The sequence below is a fragment of the Strix uralensis genome, chromosome 2 (assembly GCF_047716275.1).
Source record: "Strix uralensis isolate ZFMK-TIS-50842 chromosome 2, bStrUra1, whole genome shotgun sequence".
NCBI classification, from domain to species: domain Eukaryota; kingdom Metazoa; phylum Chordata; class Aves; order Strigiformes; family Strigidae; genus Strix; species Strix uralensis.
In genome coordinates this window covers 18,482,832-18,505,780 of record NC_133973.1, presented here as the reverse complement: position 1 = coordinate 18,505,780, position 22,949 = coordinate 18,482,832, and the positions used below count along the sequence as shown (strand labels likewise).

Genomic DNA, 22,949 nt, shown 5'->3' with positions numbered 1-22,949 from the left:
CATGGCTTAGATTTGAAATACGCTTTTGATAGGATTCCCACTGGGGTGTTAAGGGTGTTAATCAATACTGGCAGCAGTTCAGATCTCAGTGGACTTACCACATTTATCCTATCATCCCATCAAATTTTAATCAGGCTTTAATGGCGTTGCTAAATAAACTTTTCTCAACAGCTGAGTATAGATGCAATATCTGAGTAGTTGCCAGTGCATTTATGCAGCCTTGCAAATTCCCTGAAAAAAATGTTTTTTCATTCAGCTACAGTTTGCTTTTGAAAACCTTAAGTACACAAAATATTCTCCTCCTGTTACAGACCTTTCAATAGCACTGACATATAAGGGGAGGAAGGATGCTATCCTGAGTTTCTCTCGTTGCTTTTCACCCTCTAGTTTCCAGCTCCAGTGTGCACTAGTTCAGTGCTTTTCTACAAGCTCATGACATTTTTCTTCTTCAGATTTCTTCCATTTTACTACTGAGTAACCTTTTGGAAGCAGGTCATTGAATTTTTCTATATTGTTTCTGGACTTTTGTCTATTCTCAAATCCACTTCTTTCTTTGCCCTATAAGTCAGCACACTTTTATGCCCTTATATTCTGAGAAGCATACAGGATTTGCCGCAGGTCCAAATATTTTACTGCAGATGATTCAGATCTTATTTTAGAAGAATAGCATTGAAAACGGTGTGTCTATGTCTAACATAGATCATATTTACCAGTGACAGTTCATACTGGTCACTACATGAAAGATGTGGTTTTTGCTATACATTTATTGTTAGTATTCTACGATGCAAAGTAAATGGTAGAATTTTATCAGGATAAATCTTCCAAAATTCAAGTTGCAACTTGATATTTCCTGGAAGTACAACTCATGCTTCATATTACCATGTTTATATGCTTATATTACTGGTACTGAATGAGGTCAACTGTTTTCCTTTCTCAGCTACAGCAACAAAAAAGGGATGCCCTGGAATAACCAGGTGTCCCTGCCCACTTTGGTGCTCTGGAACGTAGCTATCACAGAATCACAGAGCTGGAAGGTACTTTGAAGTGGGATCAGATCATTTCCTCACCCTGTGTCACTCCTGACATGCTTTTCTAACCTGCACTTAAAGACCATTGAGGCAAATATTTCTTACCCTACCCACTCTGCACCACATCTGAAATAAGATGCCCACTTAAATAAGATGCCTCCCTTGAGCATGGCACTTTGACTAGCACAGATTTCAATTCCTCTTTGCAACTGCTTTTTATGCCCTTGAAGACTAAATATCTCTCTTGCCCTTTTCTTTGGGCTTAACACAGGTTCAGTCCACAGATCTCATTTGCTCGGCAACTACTATCTTTGATTTTGTTGTGGACTCTGCCCACCCACTTCATGCAGTTCCTGAAGCATTAAGGTCCAAACAAGACACAGTACTCTGAGGCCTCGCCAATGTGAAGCAGAGAGCAAAAGTTCACAGACCTTGCAGGAGATACTCCAGTTTCTAGATTCCATTGTGGTATTTGCCATTTTCACATCAATGTGATGCCCCTGACCTGTGGCAACCTCTAGAGTAATTTCTTCCAGCAGACTTCTTTCTGAACAATTATTCTCTGTCCTCTACTCCATAGCTGATTATTCCATCCTTAGCGGAGTATCATGCCCTTGTCCTTACTTATTTCTAATTAGTTTTTAAAACTACTTAGTTACTAAACTATTTCTTAAATTTGTTGTGATGATTTTAAATTCTAGCTCTGTCCTGCTGTCTGCCCATGTTCCTACTCAGCTTTGCTTTGCCTGAAAATTTTGCAAGTTTAGTTGCAGTGTCAGGATCCAGAAGGTTAATGAAAATCTGGGGAAACACAAGACTGCAGAACAACCCTACTTCATGTATCTTTCCATCCAAAGCCCGTTCTCTCCATACAGTAGGTAACCAGTATAGTGTCCACCAACAGAAATTTCATGAAGACTAGATTTCTCTAGTTGCTCATAAGGATCTCATGTGAGAATTTTAAAGCCTTACTAAAATCAAGATTTATGATATCAACTGCTTCTCCCATACCCACAAAGCCTGTGCCCTGTTACAAAAGGAAACCAGACTGTTTGACATAATTTGTTCTTGACAAATCCATGTTGGCTCATACTTATCTCACTGTTATCTTTAAGGTGCTTATAAATACTTTTTTGATAATTTGTTCCAGAAATGTTACAGCAGTTGACATTAAGCTGACTGGCTTGTAATTTCTTGGCTTCTCTTTTCCCTTCTTTTGAAAGACATGGATGACATTGGCTCTGTTCTGATCTCCTGGTTTCTTATGTATTCTGCACAAATTCGCAAAGATAAAGAGCACACTGAAAGTGTCCATATTACCCATCAAGTTCTTTTTGGCTTCAAATACAAGACAGTTTGTAATAAATTTCTTGTTGCTCGGTAGGAAGAATATCTACAGTGATTAAAAATACCCAGTATTTCTAAATGAACTTCTCACAGCAGTATCAGAAATACTGTTTTCTACCTCCTTTTAGCAGGGTAAAACATTGCTTGAGAACAAATGTTGACTTTGTAGCATCATCAATAGCTTCTCAGTGTAATCTTAGATCATGTAAATACATGCTGTTTACCATTTCACTATGAAGGTAACATTCATTCAAACTCAGTTTCTAATTGCTCAATTTGCTTTTTGGTTCAGAAAAAAAATACTGGTATCAGCAGTCTCCAGTGTGGGTTTTCTTCTTTACAATGTCATTTTTGAAATCAAAATGCCACCTTTATTCTATGAGGAAAGGAATGTACCTCCAATAAATAAAAGGGCACATGAATGCTGTGTGTGAAAGCAAAAGAAGGAGTTTAGTTATCAGCTGAAATGTTGTTGCCTCTCTGGATGCAGCTAAATAACAATGAGAAGCATTTAACTTAGGAAAGGCCATCTGGTCTCTTTTCTCCAAAGGTGACTGCAGTGAGGCCATGTTAGATGCATATACAACATATACTTTACAACATTGTTTTGTACAACTTTCTACAAGATTTCATTTTTCTCTGTTCTTCCTTTCCCCCAAACTCACTAAATGTAGGTGTCTGCCACAGCATCTAAACTCTAGCTGAAAAAAGGGTAAGCCTGATAGCAAAGCTGCTCTGAGAATAACTTCCTAAAGATTACTGCATCAAAGAGCAATATATCATAATATTTTCTCCTTCTAGTAACATTATTTTTCCACACATTTTTACACTTATCTTAGCCTCTGCTAGACAGGCCTCAAGGGATTAAAATTTGGAGATGAATTCCAGGGTTTCATTTGCTGTACAGTCTGCTTCAGTTAGTGCTCTAAGGCAGTTAAGCATATTTTTTAAAGAATCTTTAGAAAATACTTTATTTGGAAGAACGAAATACATTTAACAGCATTTTAACCTACTATGCGTGCCTGTAAATGAACCTTTTTTTTACAAGTATTTTAATTTTCTGAAGTGAAAGTCACAAGTTCTTAGATAGGAAGAGGAGCATTACTATTGCAAACAGCAACAATGAACAAAGCAAGACGACCCTGTGATTACCCTAGGTAAATGAATCCCTTCCTCCTACAGCTGAGAGATTCACAAAACTGGGCAAGGCTGGAGCATCTTTCAAACCTAAATATCCATCTCTTCAGGGTACAGTTAAGGGAAAATGCTGCAAGCCCTGAGGAGCTTGCTTTCCCACCTTGATCCCTGGAGAGTGCGCGTTCCCTTCCTAATAAAGAAGGGTGAGAAAATACAGTGCAGTGGATACAGCTGATAGATTATTTTAGTATCAGGCCTGCTACAGAACCTGCTGCAGTACCATGAGTTCTCATGTGTTTAATATTGCTGTGTCCCTGGTTCTTGCCTCACTGCACTGACTCTTGGTTAGCACACCTTGGACACTTAGCAGGAATAAAACACTGACAGTAGTCTGGTAGTCTGCCGCTGCAGAAGAATACTGAAAGAAGTTAAAGTACTCTGGTGATAGTTTTTTGGTTCGTTTTACATGATTCTATATAACTAACTACAAACAAACATCCCCAAAAGTCAGCTTCTAGATGCGTTCCTTTTCTGTGGTTTAAATCCATGCCCATACTGAACGTGGATGAGGAGGGTGAGCGCAGACAACAGCCAGCAGATGCTGTCCAGGTGTCATTCTGTGCAACTGAACCCAAGAAGCAGTAGCCCCGCAAGCACACAAGCCACCTAACCTCCTAATCACCCCGTTCCTGTCTATGTGATGCTAAATCCAATTATTTTAGCCAAGAATGACCCTTTAGAAGGAGCTGTGAGAACAGCAGATGAGATTTAACTCCTAATAGCTCCATAAATCTGTGAAGCATCTACTTAGAGAGTGGACTAAGTGGAGGAGGGTGTGTCAGGGTGAAAGGACCAACCTCAGGGCAAAGGACTTTTATAGGAATTGTTGCAATCATCTGACAGGCAAGACTGAGGGAAATGTTGCGGTGTCCAGCACAAACAGTGAGGGAGTGAAACTGGGATTCAGACCTGTGTTATATTACGGTATCACCCTCTGAACTGCTGCATGGACTTGGGTGCAATGTGGCACTCATCTCCCATTTTTCCTCAGCAAAATGGGATTGCATTTATGTCATGTATGAAGACTGCAAGATCACCAAGCGGTGGTTCAGTACCCATGTGGTTTACTTAGTCATGGCCGTGCTCAGAGAACAGGCATCTCAAACCCACAGCAGTGGCAAACTGCTTGCTAAAAAGGTTTTGTGGTTTTTAGGCTTTTTAAAAAATTATTATTATTATGGATCTCTCTTGATTGTCTTGTCATATCTTCTACAGTCTCTATCAACATGCCTGAGCAAACACATCTGACTGCAACCATCCTATCTAATTACTAAATACATCTTTCTATCAATACAGACAGCTGCCCTTACAACTCTTTGTGTGTTTATTATTTTCCTCACGTGCTTGCAGAGTAAGTGATTGCTAAGATCTCCATGACACAGGCAGGTGACTGAAACATAAAGACAATGTGTCCCATCCAAAGTCTGTGTGTGAAGTTGGTAACAGGAAATCATACCTGGATCTCCTCAATTCCCTAGCTGAAGTATTAGACACTTTCTTTCCAAGCACAGATTATTTCTGTCTGGCAGCTGTTGCGAGTAATACTGAAAGAGGAGCAGCTAGTTCCTGAGAAAACACCAAGCTGGAAGCTCACATCCTTTTTCAGAGAAATCTCTCCAAGTGTTACCAGAATGAAGTCACGTGTACCTTAGCTGTGGTCAAATGACCATTTCATTGACAGCAAATTTCAGGTATACTTTTGGGGGATGATTAACTTACATGCTTCATTCTTATATGAGAAGAAAAGATAACTGAGTTTCATTTTATGGAAATGAGTAATTGCAAAAATAAGGCAGGATTTCTGAGGAAAATTTAGTGTCAAGTGTTTCCAGCAATTTAGGATGTCTGATGGTGCACAATCACTGTCATTAATTACCATCATCTTAGAGAATTGGTTCTAATTAGCTGATGCCTTTCCACTAAGAATATATCTGAAGCATCTTCATATTGCAAATGCATGCCAAATTTTTTACCCAAAAGCTCAAAGTTAGCAACCAGTATACAGGATATTTTGTGGGGTGGGGAAGACATAATCTAGCTGAGCTTGCTGTTTAATTCATAGAAGTAGCAGAAAGTAAGGCACTGGTTTGGGGACTTGGTGACATAACTGCAACCAAAATACAGCACTAAATAAGATGAAGGATGAGTGTAGGCTGCTGCCCTGGGATTCAGGGGAACTGATTTCATTTCTACTCTCTGTCATGCACTTTGTGCACCATACTGTGCAGGTAACTTAACATCTTGGTGCTCTGTTTCCCTGTCTGTAAAGCAAGGAAGTAAGGGCTATTAAGATTTTAGGGTTTAGGGGTCAAGGGTAGTTCTACTTGGACCTTATGATTCATGGCACAACTCATACTGGCGTGAAAGCTAATATCCCACCAAGACTGTGAGGAAGGTGATGAAAAATGTCTTCCACGAGGAGTCCTTCTTCTGGGATGCCCTCACATGGTTCATCATAGAGTCTCGCTTTGGAATTGGAACTGACCCATTTTTGCAGGCTTTTGGATAAGGACAGATTGGAGGCACGTGCTGGTTAATTTTTGCAGGTTGTGGTGTGTGTGGAAATATTTCTTATGGTGAGAAATGGATTTTTTTCCCCTCTCTGTAGAAACACTTTGCACTGTAACAAGCGATTCCTTTAAATAATAAGAAAGATAGGCTATCTTATAAGCCCTTCCAAATCTCACCACATAAGAACTGTTATATTCACTGAACAACTTTCATTAGGATTGCTAAAGATAAACCCTCTCTGCTTCTTTGCATCCTCACAAAAGCTTTTAAAAGTGTAGGCTTATATCTGCAGGAAGCAACTATTATTAATGAAGCAGCTGGATTTCTTTTAAAATAGGTTACTATGCAGCCATTTGCTTTGCTAATTATTAACAGAAATGCTGATGATATATCTACAGTGCTTTGGGATACTGAATATTATCTAAAGGCCTTTTAAAAAACATTTTAGAAGAATAAATCATATCTGAAGAGTGAATTGAAACTGTAAAATAATATACATGGAAACCAGCTGCAGAAATTATTAGCTCACATTTCCCCCCAGCAGTTTTGCCTACAAATATATCTGATGCAAGTAAGAAGTATTGCTTTGCAGTAACATCATAATTTTGCTGATGTCAGTTTCTATTAAAGTATCCTAATAAGTAGTAACTATTCTGATAAATAAATGCATGTGAAGAATAATTGGAATATAGATATCATACTAGAGGAATTCCGAGAAAGGTAATTCTCTCTCATGAATTATTTCAGTATTTGGTTTTATTCTCTTCTATGAAATTCTGCACACGCACACACATGTGCACAGCAGAATTTCAGGCCCACCCAAGTCTTCCTGGGGCACTGCTGAAATATTACAGACCAGGGAAGGCCCAGGTACTCAAATCAGCATCAGTCTACCTGCTGCAGATGGAAAGAGAGATGAGCCAGAAAGACAACGGGGGTGATTTTTAAAACCTACTCGTTTTCTAAGAACTTGATGATATCAAACTCTCCAGAAAAATAACTTGATTTTGAGAGATCAGCAAATTCTCACCAGAAACTGTGGTGCTGGTGTGTTTCTGACAACACAGCAGATATCTGTCAGGTGTCTTGACAAAGGGAAATAAGAACATTTTTGGGAGAGTCGGTGAAGAGGACAAGAAGAAATATTAGAGAAAAAATACTATGGAATAATCAAAAGCAAAAGGAAGGGAGAATCAATGTCTAGAAATATCTAAGATAATGGCTCTGATGTACTTTCAGGGTAGTGTCCTCTGTTCCAGATGCTCTTCTCTTGTGGCTATCTCTTTTCTCAACCTGCTGTCAAACAAGTACTCTCTGTATGACTTCCTCTCCCCCTCTCCGATACAAGTCTTCTTTCTAAAGTGTTGGCTGTTTTTTTCCCTCCTGCTTATTCGTTCTTTTCTCTTAGCAGTTTCTTCCTTCTGCTATCAAATATCCTTGAATCATCATCATCATTTAGATTTTGGTGCAAATATTTTCACAGCTCCTTGTTGAACACCTTTCCTTTGCACTTTGGATACCCTTTCAAACAAGTTCACAAACTCACAGTCTCCCTGCCTCCTGCCCCCACCTTGCCTACAGGTCCACCTTTACTATTCTGCAAGATAGCAATGGCAAGGCAGTGGGCTAGTAAGGGCTGACATTTACTTTTCAAGACAAATTTGAAATACTTGACAACGAAATTATTCACACAGGGTCTTATGTCATTGGGCCTCTGGAGCATTTCCAGGGGTTCTGTTAACAAAGAGACTAGTTTAGGATAAGTTTAGCTTATGGGGGTCATCCTTTCCTTCTACTTTTCTAGGAAAAATCAAATACAATTGTGCCAACATATTATTCATGCTTTCTGTAGCCTTTTAATGTTTATTAGTGACCTTTGGGGGTTAATTAATGCCAGGACATTTCACCCATGAACTGTTTTCTAATTCAGTCTGTTGAATGTAAGTAACCATAAATAATTATAAATCAATTACTGAGTCTATTCTACACTTCACCAACCAAAAAAATCATAACAAAGTATTTTTGAAGGTGATGGAGAAAAATGAACTGCTTCCGTAAGGCTAGGCATTTGTGCTTCAATTTATCTTTTCCTTCACAAAAACACTATTTGAAATACATTTTGCTAAATATGGGAACTACTTTTGCAGAAGAAATCAATTATATTCTTAAGTTTAAATCTTCTTTTTTTTCAGCCATGCTCTAATGTATCATTGTACCTCAGAAATGTACCCTGGGGAAAATGCTTCTATTCTTCACTAAAAATCCATGAATAACATTATGTAGAAATTAATTTATGATAAATGATTTAAAATCTTAACCTAGAATGGTGTCTTATTCAAATGTCATCAGAAAATGGCACCTCACCCGCAGAAAGGAGTCAAGGGATCCATTCTCCATGTATTCAACTACAATCATTACTGGTCTGCCTGCAAAACAGCAAAGAAACACATTAGGATTATAGACATATTATGGGGCTTTTAGAATTCCAGCTGTTATGCACAGATTGTTCACAGTAGTTAAATATGTTACATATTTTTAAAATCCTCATTTATATCACAAACACAATTCCCTGTGTTATTCTCTAAAAATTATTTTCTATCTTTTTTTTGGGTACTGCGTTAGCTGAATGTGCATCGTTCACTCTGGTGTATTCTCCCCTTAAAAAGGATGAAAGAAGAGCCTGTTATTTCCAAACAGCAATGCTTGCTGTGTAACATTCTGAAATATATTTGAGGCAAAAAAAAAAAAATTCATAAACCATGTCCAAGAGATTACAAACTCTGTGCCATAATCTTCCACTCAAAGAAAAATATCTTAACAATTTAAGGGCATACAGATAGACAGATAGAAGGGGATATCACAAAAAAAGCTCTCCTAGATTGGATGTGCATATTAGGTGTGTATAATCCAGCAAAACTCTGAATTCATCTGTTTGTACATACATAATATATACACAATGTTACTCAAAGCTTTGATCAACTAGCACAGCTTTCCTGTATGGTTGGTTCCAGGGTGGGCTTATATCCAAACTCAGGTAAAATAACATGTTACATTTATTTCTTAAAAGAATATTCAAATCTGAAGATAAACTTTTAAACTGGGTATTTAACTAAATACCATTTCACTGTTGATACCCAGGAATAAACTACCCCTCTAGAACTGCTTGACAGGAGAGGCCCAATTAGCATGCTAATCAGGCTACACAGCAAGAAGTTTTTTAGAACTGTTCATATTACAAAGGAGCATTTCTAATATATGCAAAACTAGGGTAATGAATAAGTATGTTACTAAGATTGTGAAGGCGGTAAAAAGTCTTAAAATGGCAAACTTTTCTTTCCCTGAGAATGCCTGTCTCTTCTGGGGTTTGTGAGAAACCTGGGGTGTGCCAAGTAGTGACACCACGAGTCCGCCCATTTCACTTTCTCCATACAACACTAGCTGTTCCAAAATTTTTCAAATCCAAAGGAAGCCTTTTTCATGGCTTTTTTTTTCTTTGCCTCTCAAATTATGTTTGTGTTTGGGATGAGAAACAAACAGAGTGTTCAGCATGAGAAAGCACAGAAGGGCATTATGATTGTTCCAGCACAATTGTCCATTTCTGTACATGCTAACTTTCTGTTCAGTTTGGCTAATGGTGGAAGTGTTTATTAAACTGTCTACAATACACAATAAGCCACAACCAGGTATTTCTCCTGAGCTGCTGCAGCTAATGTTGGATTTAAAAAAGCAAATGAGCCGCTTCTCTGTTCGTCCTAGAATGTCGACCTGGAGTTCTAGGTACCCTGGTGATGCTCATTCATGTAGCTCAGTTTAGTCTTTTTGGAGTTCCTCACAATATTCTCTGATTTCTTCTAATAAAATTTGGGGTTCTGTCTGTATTGACCCTCATGTTTAGTTCACAGAATCACACAATCATCTAGGTTGGAAAAGACCTTGAAGATCATCTAGTCCAACCATTAACCTAACACTGACCATTAAATGGTCCCCAATGAATAAAACAGTCCTTCATAATGTTGGCACAGTAGTACATTTTCTTCTGTGTGAAAATTCTCACATGCCTTAGTAGTCTTTTTGGATAGCCTTTCTGAAGTGTGAAGAATTACCAGTTTCTTTTTTTTAAATCAAATTTTTGGTTTCAGCTGCAGATGTGCATCTGCCACCAAATCAATTTATATTCATCTGCATCCATTGGTTATACCCTGGTTTTGCATTATAAGCTTAAATAATACATCACTTTTAAGCTCTTAGAGACCACAGAATTTTAAAAATTGTATTCTTTACTTCAGCTTGCTAATGATGACTACTTGTATAGCCTAGTCTCTTTAGTTTCAAGCACATGAATGACCTAGATTCCCTTACCTTTACCATTTGCTTACTGTCAAGGGGCTGACATGTCCATGTGATAGGGGTATTCTATAATCTAGAGAAGTAAACAAATGGCAGCCTGATGCTAGAGTATCTTACTTTACGCAGAACTCTCTCAAGAGAGTAGTAATTTCTAAATTGTTGCAGACAACAGCATCTTGCAATAAATAGGGACCTAAAGCTGGCTTTCAGATAGTGTATTTGGTCAGGCATAAGTTACTGAGAAATTTCTCTTTCTGGGTAAACAACTAAAACACCTTTTTGAAAGATCTGCATTTGAAGGGAATGAAAGATGGAGCTATTGAGCTTCATAACAACGCCCCTAGTTTCCTGTCAGTAATCCTTTGGCCCCCCTACACTTTCTGGAAGCTATTTTGTAAGGTTCTCTAGAGGTTCCTAGGCTCTCATTACATCTTTTATGCTCCTTAAATTCATATCCTTCAATGCAAATTATTTTCACACTTATTTTGTAAAACAATTTTTAATTTTTCCATGTTGTCTCACAAAACATTTCCCCTCCAAAAAACCCCCAGCAAACTGTACTTCCTTTTACTTAGACCAATAGTATGAACTAGGCTAAAGTAACTATGAAATGTATCTATATGCATTTATCTGTGGATTTTAAAAAAAGATTTCAGCATTTTTCACTGGACAATGAGTTTTTAAACTGCTTGATGTGTTCCTTTAATCACCTGAAATGATATGCCTTAACGCAAAACCAGCTTTTCCACATGACAGCACAGGAATGCCATGATCTGGTAAATACAGCAAAATAAGTAGCATTTGTCTTCAAACAGGTTGTTGTATACTGGAAGATCAGTATATCATTAAGTATTCAGGAATTTTGGTGAACAATAAATTTAGTCACTTAGGCTTTACCACTGTACATCTGTCTGTACCACTCAACATCCTACCTACATCTCAAATGAACTTGATTCAGGATTGTGTCAAGACACCACAAAAATGAACCCAGCTCCATCGCTTGATTATCTTAAGCAAAAACCTTCATTTTGGATCCTAACTCTAACTTCTCAATAATCTTCTTTTAGTATGCCAGCACTTGATAAAAGCCTTCCTATTTTGGCTGTAAGTTTAATGTATCACTAAAGATATTTACATATTGTGACAGGCAATACAGTGAGACTTTTAGTCAGCATAGTATTTGTCTTTGTAGTATCTGTAGATCAAAATTGTTTCAGCTATTGTTTCGGTTGCTTGAAGATAAAGTAAAAAACTCTGCTACACAGCAGGTTCCAGTGGGTACATTTACCATCAAAGTGGTAACACACAGCTTCTATCCCCAGTAAACAATTATTTTCCAATAATTTTATAGGTTTGCAAGTTTCATGCAAGGTTCTCTAAACATTTTATAAATGTAAGAACATCAAGTGTCAGGAAACATAAGGTAGGACACATCTTGATTTCAAAGGTGTGGCAGGAAAAACAGGTTCAGAAAATCAAGTGGTCCTCTCCATCTAGTCAGTTTAGTATACCCAACCAGGCTGTGTTTGGTTACCAATACACAATGTTGTATTTTCTTCCCTAGATCAGTACCCTGTAGAGGCACTTGAGTGATTCCATCATGAGTTCGCATTGTGTGAACAGACTCTCCAGATCACAAATGGTTGCAGGAATGGGACTAGCAGTTGTCTCAGGAGAGGCTGGTTGAGACATGAGGATGAGCAGCTGACTTTGGCACATCCAGGGGTAGAATCCAACACAGGGCATCTCAGTCCAGTTGCAAGGACAGGCAGTGGGACAGACTGGACTGCAAGCTGGGATGCCTAATCTCCAAAGGGTGACACCCAACCCAGGGCTTGTGTAGAATAAAGTTCTTGGTAAGACAAAAGGCTATGGATGACATTAGTTGATGTTAATTTCATTTTAGCTGCAAAGAGCAGACGTTATTCTCTATACTGTGGTACAATTTGAGTCCAGAAAAGATTAAGGTCTGTGCTGAACCCTTTACAAACACAGAATACTGCTTTTGCTTTAAAGAGGACTACAAGATTGACTTTGAAAAATAATTCTGGGAGATTTCTAAACTAGCATAATGTTTGCCTCTAGACAGAGAAAAAAGACTATTACTTATATTATGAAAATCCATGTTGCTGTCATAGTACTGAGAAAGATGCATTCTTCATCCTCAAAACAAGGCCAGGAATGAATAAATGGCAGGGGGGCAGAGAAGTCTCTGAGACAGAGGAGCAATCTTTGATTATTTTATCACGGGGTAGGCATTGAATTATTTTCCTGTATTTATGATTGCTTACACATACAAAACATGGACAACTTTACTTGAAGAAACAGGTTTAGGGACAGACGGCAGTGGGAGGCGATACAGATGGGAGTCGGGAAAGCACTCGGGGCTCAGCAGGACGGCAGAGGCTGCAGCACAGAGCCAGCCATGCCAGCGCTGTGTGAGCCTGCTGCATGAGCACCTGTGGGAGCTCATACGCAGCCCCAGGGAACTCCACACAGGCAAGACAGTGTGTGCCAAGAGGCACTCCTGTGACTGATGATGAGTCCCCTCTGCGGCATGGGTGCACATCACAAGACACCCAAACTCTAGTTTGAAGACTTGATCAATTCAGGTAAGTGTTTTCACACAGATACAAGCATAGGCACTGGAGAAGTATCTGAAGAAGAACCGGGTTAATTTTACAGTCAAGATCCACATAGGAGAAGGCATGGAAAAAGGACACTGAAAAAGGTGTCAGCTTGGGCTGAGGACTTGGAACAAAAGACAGAAGTCAAGAGCAGCTAGGAGCTAAGAACTGCAGATGCTGATGGAGGAGAGCACACAATTTCGTGTTTGAACTGAGGGAGGACAAAATATAAAAAGGTTTGAAGATGGATTCAGTGATAAAATCAGTCAAACAAATAATTCTTGCAGCAGTTTTAGATACCTAGCAGTGCTGGCGTAGGGAGTACTGCGAGAAAATAGACTTTTAAAGTAGAGGAATATATAGTGTTCTGAGGCCATAAGTTTCAACCCCAAATATGGATTTTGCACACTACATATATCACACTTAGCATTTGCAGCACCTTAGTGTAACAAAGTTATCATTTTACTATATACTTAAGGTCACAATATGAAATTATAATCGTATTTATACATGACATATACTGATACCATAGTCACATTCACTGTTTTCACACCTCCAGTGAAATTATAAATATTCCCAGCCCTGACACGTGTGTGGGATATTGGCTAAAGCAGCTTCCCCTCCTTGCACATGGAGTAACTCTGGCAGATCCATTTCAGACTCCCACCATCTCAGAAAGTCCGACTGAACATGCAAGAGCAGTATCAGAGCTTGGCATGATGCAGAAAAAGAACATGAGTTTAATTTCTCAGAACTTAGAGGAATCTGTAGAAGGTGCGGGGGTTATTCATTGTTTTGATGTAACTACTACCTTGTGACAAGAGGCTGACTGGTTTTGACAAGGTGACTCTTCTTCCCTAAGAAAGTTCTTGGAATTCTTCTACCCAGCTGAACTGCTACGCCATTCAGGTAAAACCAGCATACATGACAAACAATCTGTACTGATGTCATGCCATCTCAGAATATGTTACAATTTTGTATTTTCCATTGATCAATCTGCTTGACTTTTTTTTACTAAGCAGAAATGCACAAAAGAAAAAAGCCGTACATTGCAGAATAATGTTAAATACCAATTATATTTAAAACTCACATCGTATATATTTTTAGTTCTCTTTCTACTTTTTTCCCACAACACAAGATTTTGATAGTGTGTAATTTAATTGAGTGGTAGAGTGATGAATAAGGAGGAGAATTTGAAGTGTCATATCAATGACAAAATATTCAGCTTGTTGTCTCCTGTTGTCATTTTAAATAACATAGCAAAGCCCACTTTAATGAATTTTTTATGTAAGATTAATCCTCCAAAAAGAATACAGTTAGTACATGTTCATTTCTACAGTCTTTACTCACAATGAAATCTTGAATACCCATTATTGGAATAGATCTGTTTACATAAACACAGGATACTTATTCTTCCACTTTAAACAGCAAAGATTTGACTCTGTTCTCTAGTTCGTATAAGAAAATATTGCTCCATCACTTCTGCACGTCACAATTCACGTTCAGAAAATCATCTCCTTATCAGGCATTTTGTCACTCCAAAGCCATGTTCTGCTTTTGGTTCCCCACTAACTTACCTCCTGCTAAAGTTAAAGAGGTAAGACTAACAGAGCAAAATGCACAGGCACTCCCTGAGGTAGCACTGGGCATTTCAGCACCCCAATAGCGTGCAAAGCACGCACAGTAAAACTCTGTGTCCCTCACTGAAACGCCCAGGGCTCGGAAGGCATTCTGAGATCTCACACTAGTTCCGTTCATTACATATCACTTCAAACAGGAGAACCACTTACCATGGCACTGCAGCTTCTTCACTCCTGCTACTAATAATGATGCATTTGTATGCATCAGGGAGAACTAATTTCAGCGAATAAAAAAAATTATATTTTTCTATAACACAAAACAAATGGAGAAAGAAAGGAAGAAAGGAAGAAAGGAAGAAAGGAAGAAAGGAAGAAAGGAAGAAAGGAAGAAAGGAAGAAAGAAAGAAAGAAAGAAAGAAAGAAAGAAAGAAAGAAAGAAAGAAAGAAAGAAAGAAAGAAAGAAAGAAAGAAAGGAAGGAAGGAAGGAAGAAAGAAAGGAAGGAAGAAAGGAAGGAAGGAAGGAAGGAAGGAAGGAAGGAAGGAAGGAAGGAAGGAAGGAAGGAAGGAAGGAAGGAAGGAAGGAAGGAAGGAAGGAAGGAAGGAAGGAAGGAAGGAAGGAAGGAAGGAAGGAAGGAAGGAAGGAAGGAAGGAAGGAAGCTAATGATTATGCAGAAAGCAACTGAAAAAAATTGTGCTGGGTATTACATTGTTAGCCCGCACCAATACACGTGAAGCCAATGGGAAATTGCTGCAGGCCATCCCACTTGCATTACTGACTTACATTACAGAGGTCCCTGACTAAGACCTGTGTTCCAAGCTGCCTCAAAAAATAGAAGTTGCAGTTCCAACCCCCTTCTTGAGACTTCAGAAGATAGAGTTTGCAAACAGGATAGCATTAACATATATACATCCTGCTGTTACAGGAAATTACAGAGATATAGCCTACTTATCTTGCTGTTAGTGCTCTTTCTATTTTCCTGTATCTATATACCACTTCTCATTAGTTAAGTTAGTTTAGTCATGGGAAGATACCTTTCAAAATCAGTTCATAAAAATACAAAATATATGAATGAGCATAAGTTACCATCTATTTTTCAGTAAACTATGGCCATATAACTGTCACTGCTAGCTGAAGAAGATTTATTATATCAACCCAATCTGAAAATACTGTTCTCTGAGCTGTTTTTCTGTAATTTTACATTAAATACTTTTCCACTCACTACCCTGTAACCCACTGTCAAGAATTTATGCCTGTTGGTACGTTTTGGAAGCCAGGAAAAGCCTGTATGCACACTCCTACTTTCTCAAATCCTCTGGCCCTCCCCTCCTGCAGCAACAAGTACTGCAAACAGTTCTCCTGGTTTCTCACATGACAAAGGGAGAAGGTGCTTTGGACAACAGAAGTTTTAGCAGTCTTCAGCATAATGCTTCTGCAACCCCTAATTCGCATCAATACTCCAAGTTTTGAGGAAAGAAAAGTGAAACTGTAAAGAGAAAGCAGTTGTGCTGTTTCCATGATTGGTTTTCTTATTCTTGTCTTTCTGTGAGCAAAGCAAATGGAGTGCAGTAGAGGGTAAAATCAGAAGAAATAGTTGTTTGTCACTAGTTGGAGGTTGGGTAGGTGAGGGACAAATAGTGGGTAAAATTAAACCATAGAAATACAATAACTGGCACAAATTTCGATTTTTTTTGGTCTGCATTTATTATCAGCCATATATCTTTGGAAAAAAAAGTGTGAATTTCTTCAAGTTTCCATTCGTTGGGCTGGTTATCTATATTATCTCTTTCTACATACTTATTAGCATTACAAATACAATATGGATGAAGAAAGTTCTGGTTTATTCCTGATGCTTATGTTTACATGAATATGATAAGCAGAAATAAAAAAGAAATACCTTCATCATTGGGGTGAGATGTTTATTAGAATTCAGAAGTATGGAGGGGAACAAAAGCTGGTGTGTTTGTAGACCAAAGCTGCTGCATGAACTATTCTAAGTACATCTAATGCATCTCATTTGACAGCCTTATATTATTTCTCAAATACTAACCTATAATCAGATAAATCCATGCCATGTATGGTGAAAAGAGGAGGTGAAGTGACTTGGCCAAGGTATCACAAAAAACAAGTCCTCTGCCTGTGTGAACCACTGCATCTGCAAAACGTGTGCACAAAGAGGAATTCGCATTGTCTTCATGTTCCCCTGAGCCTTAGAGGGCAGTGTGTCAGCCTGAGCCTTTAGGATAAATTGATGTACCTTAAAAAATAATCTGAATCATGGCAGTTACCCAACAACCTCTGCAGATCATTACAACAGCTGATGTTTGCATCAGAATCATGGGTCATGGACCCTGGAACCATTCTGTCATCTCCATCCCTTATAAGGACCACCTTATACTGACTTGAAAGAGGTTTTAAGAGATAACAAAATCACAAGTCAGAACAATGAACAGAGCTCAAGGATTGCATCCTATTGACCATCCTATCTCAAATACTAGGTTATATCACCCCATTTTAAACCAAGAAATCCCAGCATTAAAGGCAGCCTTTAGCAGTGTATAAGTAGGAGGAAGAATGTAGACTAGTTTCTTTTCAAGAATAAGTAATTTGTTAATGACCAGCCACAAAAAATTTGGCTGCTCAGTTTTAATTTAATTATGTTCTGGTGAAAGAAAAAAAAGAAGGTTTTAATAGAACTGATTCTGACATAATATTTATATTGCTTGAAATTTGATTTAGAATCCTAAAGATTCCAGCGCTTTCACTTTAGCACTGAAGCAAAGAACAATTAAAAAAATAATCCATAATAAATAATGGATTCTGTTCAGATTCAGTTTAAGAGAGATTCTTTTGCTCTGTTAGATTAACCAAAACAATTCACCTCACATTTTTAGAACTGAATTTCAGCTGAATTCAACTGAATTTTCATATTTTACTTAATCTAATGACATTTCACCCTTAAGTTTCTCTCAACATTTTAAATGCTCATACCACTCTAGATACTCCTGTGGAAAGAGCAAGGGATGTTCTTTGGTTCAAAATTAGTCTACAGAGTCTGACTGCATCAAAGATCACTTGCCCTTTTGACCCCAGAACATGTAAAGGAATTTAAACAAAATTAAGTCCGTGTATCAGGGGCTTCTGCACTTCATCAATATTCAGTATGCCATGATACATAACAGGTACTTATGGGACATAAGAAACAAAGCTTATTTAATCTCTATTGTGAATTTATCCATTATCATAGCTGCATTATATTTAGAAGCTGTAAGCTACAACAGAAATTTGAAAATGAGCAGAATAAAAAAAATTGCATACATAAGGTTACAGTAAAACACATTTTTGTGCTTTCATAAGTATATTGACATGGTTAAGGTATTATTTTAATCCTATTCTGAAATGTCAGGGAGTTTTTTGATTATTCATTACTACGCCTGATTGTGATCTTTATAAGATTCTGACATGTCTTGCACTTTAGAATACCCTTTACGTATGTTTTCCATTTACTATTTGAATAAACATGTTTTGCTCCTATTTCCCTTTGGTCTACATAAACTTTAAACTTCTGAGCTATACAAAACTGATGAGCCACCACCTCCTCCTTCATGGTTTATGAGTATCTTGCTGGTTTCTACACATGAGAAAGGTATAATTTCTCATTTCAAGAAGCTGTGAAGGCTACATATCAGCTTTGGTTGTAACATGTGTGAGGTCCTAAATCCAAAATTAAGTAAACAAAACACCATGAGTCAGGGCTCCAACAAATAAATGAGGCACTGGACCTAACATTGTGACATTTTTGTTATCTCATGGGGTTTTTTTCTTATTCCTCTTTGAGGTTTTATAACTTAAAGACATGAAGGCACACATTCTCAAGCTTCTCCCTTCAACTCTGATTTTGATCCTGAACAAAAGCCAAGAGTTACAATGAAGATGGGTCAAGCAGCAAACTTCAGATGCAGAGGTTTCTGGACAAGCATATATGCCTTGAAGAATTATGAAAAATATGTAAACTCATTGACACATGAAGAAGAAAACCAAAAGCGTTCATCTTCCATAACTTAACTGCCATAACTGTGCAGACATCTCCACAGCTAGCAATATCTAGATTTTTTCTAAGAAAAAGGATTTCAAGGGAAGGAGTAAAATTTTCATAACTATGAGTCACAAACAGGTCATATGAGTCAGTCCAAAATTGTCTAGTCTTCACCAACTGTATAAGGCACCTAAACAAGCTGTTAAAATACCAGTGTGTAAAATCCAAAGTTATGTACATTATTTCCCATGCACAGTATTTGGGCCTGGGAATGGTACTTCAGCAAGTTGATTTGGTAAAGGTACACTGGCTTCCTACCTAAAACAGACCAAAAAAACCTAAACATTATTCAAGTTAACTATTCCCTCCCTCTCCTACTTCACAAAAAAAAAATCAAACAATTCTGAACCTGCTTTCACATCCAATGCTTTAGTACTAGGCTAAAAAGGGAGTTCAGATTTTTTTTTTTCCTTTCATCTTGAAACAAAGAATAACTGTGTGTAGCTTATTTACAAATACATTTATGTGTGTATCCACCAGACTTCTCCAGCTCTCCTCTTCCTATCTTTCTGCTCCTGTTAGTAATGAACAGTAACTTGCTTCAATTCACACGCTTGTTAGAATAAATTACCACATTTTCTGTAGTCAGACTTTTAAAAATATGCAATAGAGGTGCATATTATGTAAAAATGACCACATATGCAAACAAGCTTTTCTGAACATCTAGGGCTAAAATGTTTGAAATTGTTTACAATGACCATCTGAGCATGAAATGAGCTATTTAGCAAGGGTGGAGAATGAAGACCTTGTCTTATCACATCCTACCGAGCTTAATCCCAGTTCTATAGTTCAAGCTAAACCCTAGTGGACAAGCACAAAAAAAAGTTTTTCTTCCTATTCATGTTACTTTCTGCTCATCCATATTTTGGTTCTGAAGTACCTTCTGCCTGCCTAAGGAAAAGTCCATATACATTTGAAGTTATATCCTCAGAAAATACATGCAATTATGTATTAGTTGTAGGGTTTATAGGCTAGATATGCCAGTGAAATAGCACTGAGGCTGAAAAGAAGAAACTGGAAGAGCCATTTGGCTCAGATATCCTAGAAAATGCATATGCAATAAAAGAATCAATTTGTTAGTCGCCGAGAAAGGATTAGCGATTTTCATTTAACAACAAATAGCAGTTTAGGTGCTGGAATCCAGAGTAGGGAAAAATGCATTAACTGAAAAAAAAATAGAAGTTACTTTTCTCATTATTGAAGTATCACAATTATAGTTCAGTTTCACTATGAAGAATTGCTCCTTGATGGTTCTTGTTGAGTAATTTTGTTCAATAAGGGTCTGTCAATACAATTTGCTTTCAATTGTCAGTTTATACAATATCAAGAATAATGGGCTCACTCAGGTGTACTTGGAAATTGTAATAAAATATTAAATTGGGGGAAAAGAAAACTGATAATCATCTGGTTTAGTATTCTAGAGTTATGTCTGAGTTTGTTGAGAAGCTCCCTCCCTTCCTTTCCAACTCAGCAAGCTTAACAATCTGTCTGACATTCTTCAAAGACAGCAGCATACCATAAATTTTTCTATCCATGACTTCTACCAGGCAATATGGGTATGCATTTTCATAACAAACCCTTTACACGTGACTGAAATCAAGAGCTGCCAATGCACAGCAAGAGTAGTAAACTAAGAATTTCCCCAAAATGGAGCAAACAACACTGTACTTAGTTTGGAAGAGCTGGAATTTGAAGAAATAGATGCAGCCCTGGCAATGTAGTTATTGGGGTTTTCACAACATGTGTATATATGTGTATGTTTGTGTGTGTGTGCATGTGTAATTATGAAGGAAAGGGTAAGCTTCCACAGTTCAGGCCAGTGTAAATATCAGTAGGAGTGTAAACTGCTAAGTGGTTTAAGAACTCTATTTAATAAATGCAAGGATATCACTTGACAAAAAGTACTTATTGCTTACGTGAATCCATCTGCCATTATAGACCTCCATCAACTTAGTCCTGTTAATTTGTACCGCTAACAGGTGGGATAACTGCAAACTAAGTAATTTGTGACATAAATGATAGCTAAATCAAAGGAAGCTAGTTTGAAAATGGGCTTGTTTTTGTAAAAATCTAGGATAGATATTTGGAGGCCTGCTGAAAACTTTGCTTCTAGAGAAATGTCTGCATAGCAGCAACAGACTTGATGTTACTCTCAAATATAAGCACTATTGCATTAGCATAGTTATGTCTAGGCTTAAAAAACACCGACATTCAAGGCAATTTATTTATGCAGAGAGATGTAACGCCCCACGCCAGCAGCATAAGTTAATCTTTAAGTTGGCTAAATGAGGATACCTCTTACGTAAGTGAACCTCTGCGCAGTGCAAAAGCAGACACCAAATTACACAAAACTGAACATCAGCTGTCAGTGCAATGGTAAAAGAAATACACTCCCCCCAACTATTGAGTGAAAAGTAGAAAGGGAAAAAAGGAAATCAACAGCTACATTGCCTTGCCAAGCTGTTTTCCAGATACTTATTTATAGCAGGCTTTCCAGTTTAGTTCTATGTTTCACTTAAAACATCTGTGGGGAATTTTGTAGAAAAAAGATGTAAAAGCATTTTGTCTTCAGTATGGAATAAATTTTCTGACTATTTTGAAGTCAATCTGCCACTTAGCTTGAGTTAAAGGGTTTGGTAAATAAAAACCATCTCATTATCTTTGTTCCCGGCGACCCTAAGAGCAGAATAATGCAGGCATTTTAAGCCTTCCATGTAGTTAATTTCACTGAAATCTTACACATAAACTATATGTGAAGCAATTAGGTTATAATTCAGCAAAGTTATTAAATGTTAAGTAAGAAAGCTACTGTCCAATATGAGCCCAGCATCTCCTATAATGAAGGTGGGGTCACTGTGCTATCAAAGGCAGCAATTGAGCATGCTTCTCTCCCGTACCAGCACACAAACAGCAATCCTCTCACTTTTAATGAGAGAGGGTAAGCCTTGGAGACAGCATCAAGACTGCAATGGGCAGTTGATTTTGCCTGCCTATTGCTGTTCTAACAGCCAGAGGCTGCCACGATAACAGAGATATCACTGCTTAAATACCTTCTTGGAGCAAGGTTGCCTTGGGTGCCTTTGTACCTCAGTAAAGCAATGCTCAAAAAAGTCAGGTGTTTAGTGCAGTATTTTTCAATACAAAGGAACAAAGGGTACATCCCTTCTCTGTTTGTACTAAAGTGATTAAGGATTCAAGGATGATCTTATATTTTCCACTGAATCATGCACAGTAAGATCCAATTCTGAGTCTCTCACATCCCAGATCAGCAATCCCTTCAACAGATTTCTTTTTTTCTTTTGTCAAAAATGTAGTAAATGTGTGGGTTTTTTGCTCACATGTACAGCAAAGCTGGTTTTAGCAGTTTAGAAAATTAACATGAAATGGAAATTACATCCTCTGGTCATCTCTGTAACAGAGAGGCAATTCAGAATTAAGATTGTGCTTAATGTAAATACAAATATGATCAAGTGAAAAAGCAAGAGTTAAATAGCAGCACTCTTAGGGCTAACAGCAATTTCTGACTTGTACTGTGGAGTTTCACACCACCTGCGCCCCCACATGCACTCTTCCTCAAAGAAACACACCTCATCCATTGGATTTATCACAGTTCTTCACTGGCTTTCAACTACCTGACAATCCTCACTTTCCAGAAGGTGAGCAGTCTCTCCCTTTCTGTGGGGTAGCTGCTTGGCTCATTTTTTTCCATTGTGGACATGATCAAACAATAACATTTATTTCCATTGCCTTGCTAGGGTGTATGTTGCACATCATGTAGCTGCATTTCCACTTTTCCCCTGTTTTGAGTATTTCTTCAGATTGAATCAGGTTTCTTAGTAAAGACATTTAATAGCAAGAAATTCTGAACCAGGTTTATTAAACAAACCACATTTCAGAGTTCTGATTTAAGTCCAAAAAATGTGATAAAAAGCTTTACAAGCACTCAGAAAACAACAGTGCTGGGGACCTTATAAAATAAGCTTGTAGGTAGGTACATAGTTGAGCAGCCAATTCATGAGTGCAGTTAAGCCATTTATAATCTAATGGAATCAGTGATATGCTATACATAACACTATGTTCAAAACAGAGAATTTTACGGGGCCTGGAGTATTTCCTCTTCCACAGAGCTGTTTGGTTACAGATAACAATCTTATCGTTATGCTGACTGCCAAAATAGCCTAAGAGCTACTAAACGCCCTGAGATATCCCAAGGAGAAG

General features: G+C 37.8%; 1 protein-coding gene across 3 annotated transcripts in view; it reads right to left on the bottom strand.

Moving 5' to 3' along the window:
* The window catches only part of EPHA6 (EPH receptor A6), a 527,052-nt gene that overhangs the window by 59,141 nt on the left and 444,962 nt on the right, over nucleotides 1-22,949 (bottom strand). For all 3 annotated transcript variants that reach the window (XM_074856969.1, XM_074856950.1, XM_074856960.1), the window contains one exon: nucleotides 8,448-8,509. In XM_074856969.1, the coding sequence (XP_074713070.1) occupies nucleotides 8,448-8,509 (62 nt within the window). The remainder of the gene's footprint in view (nucleotides 1-8,447; nucleotides 8,510-22,949) is intronic.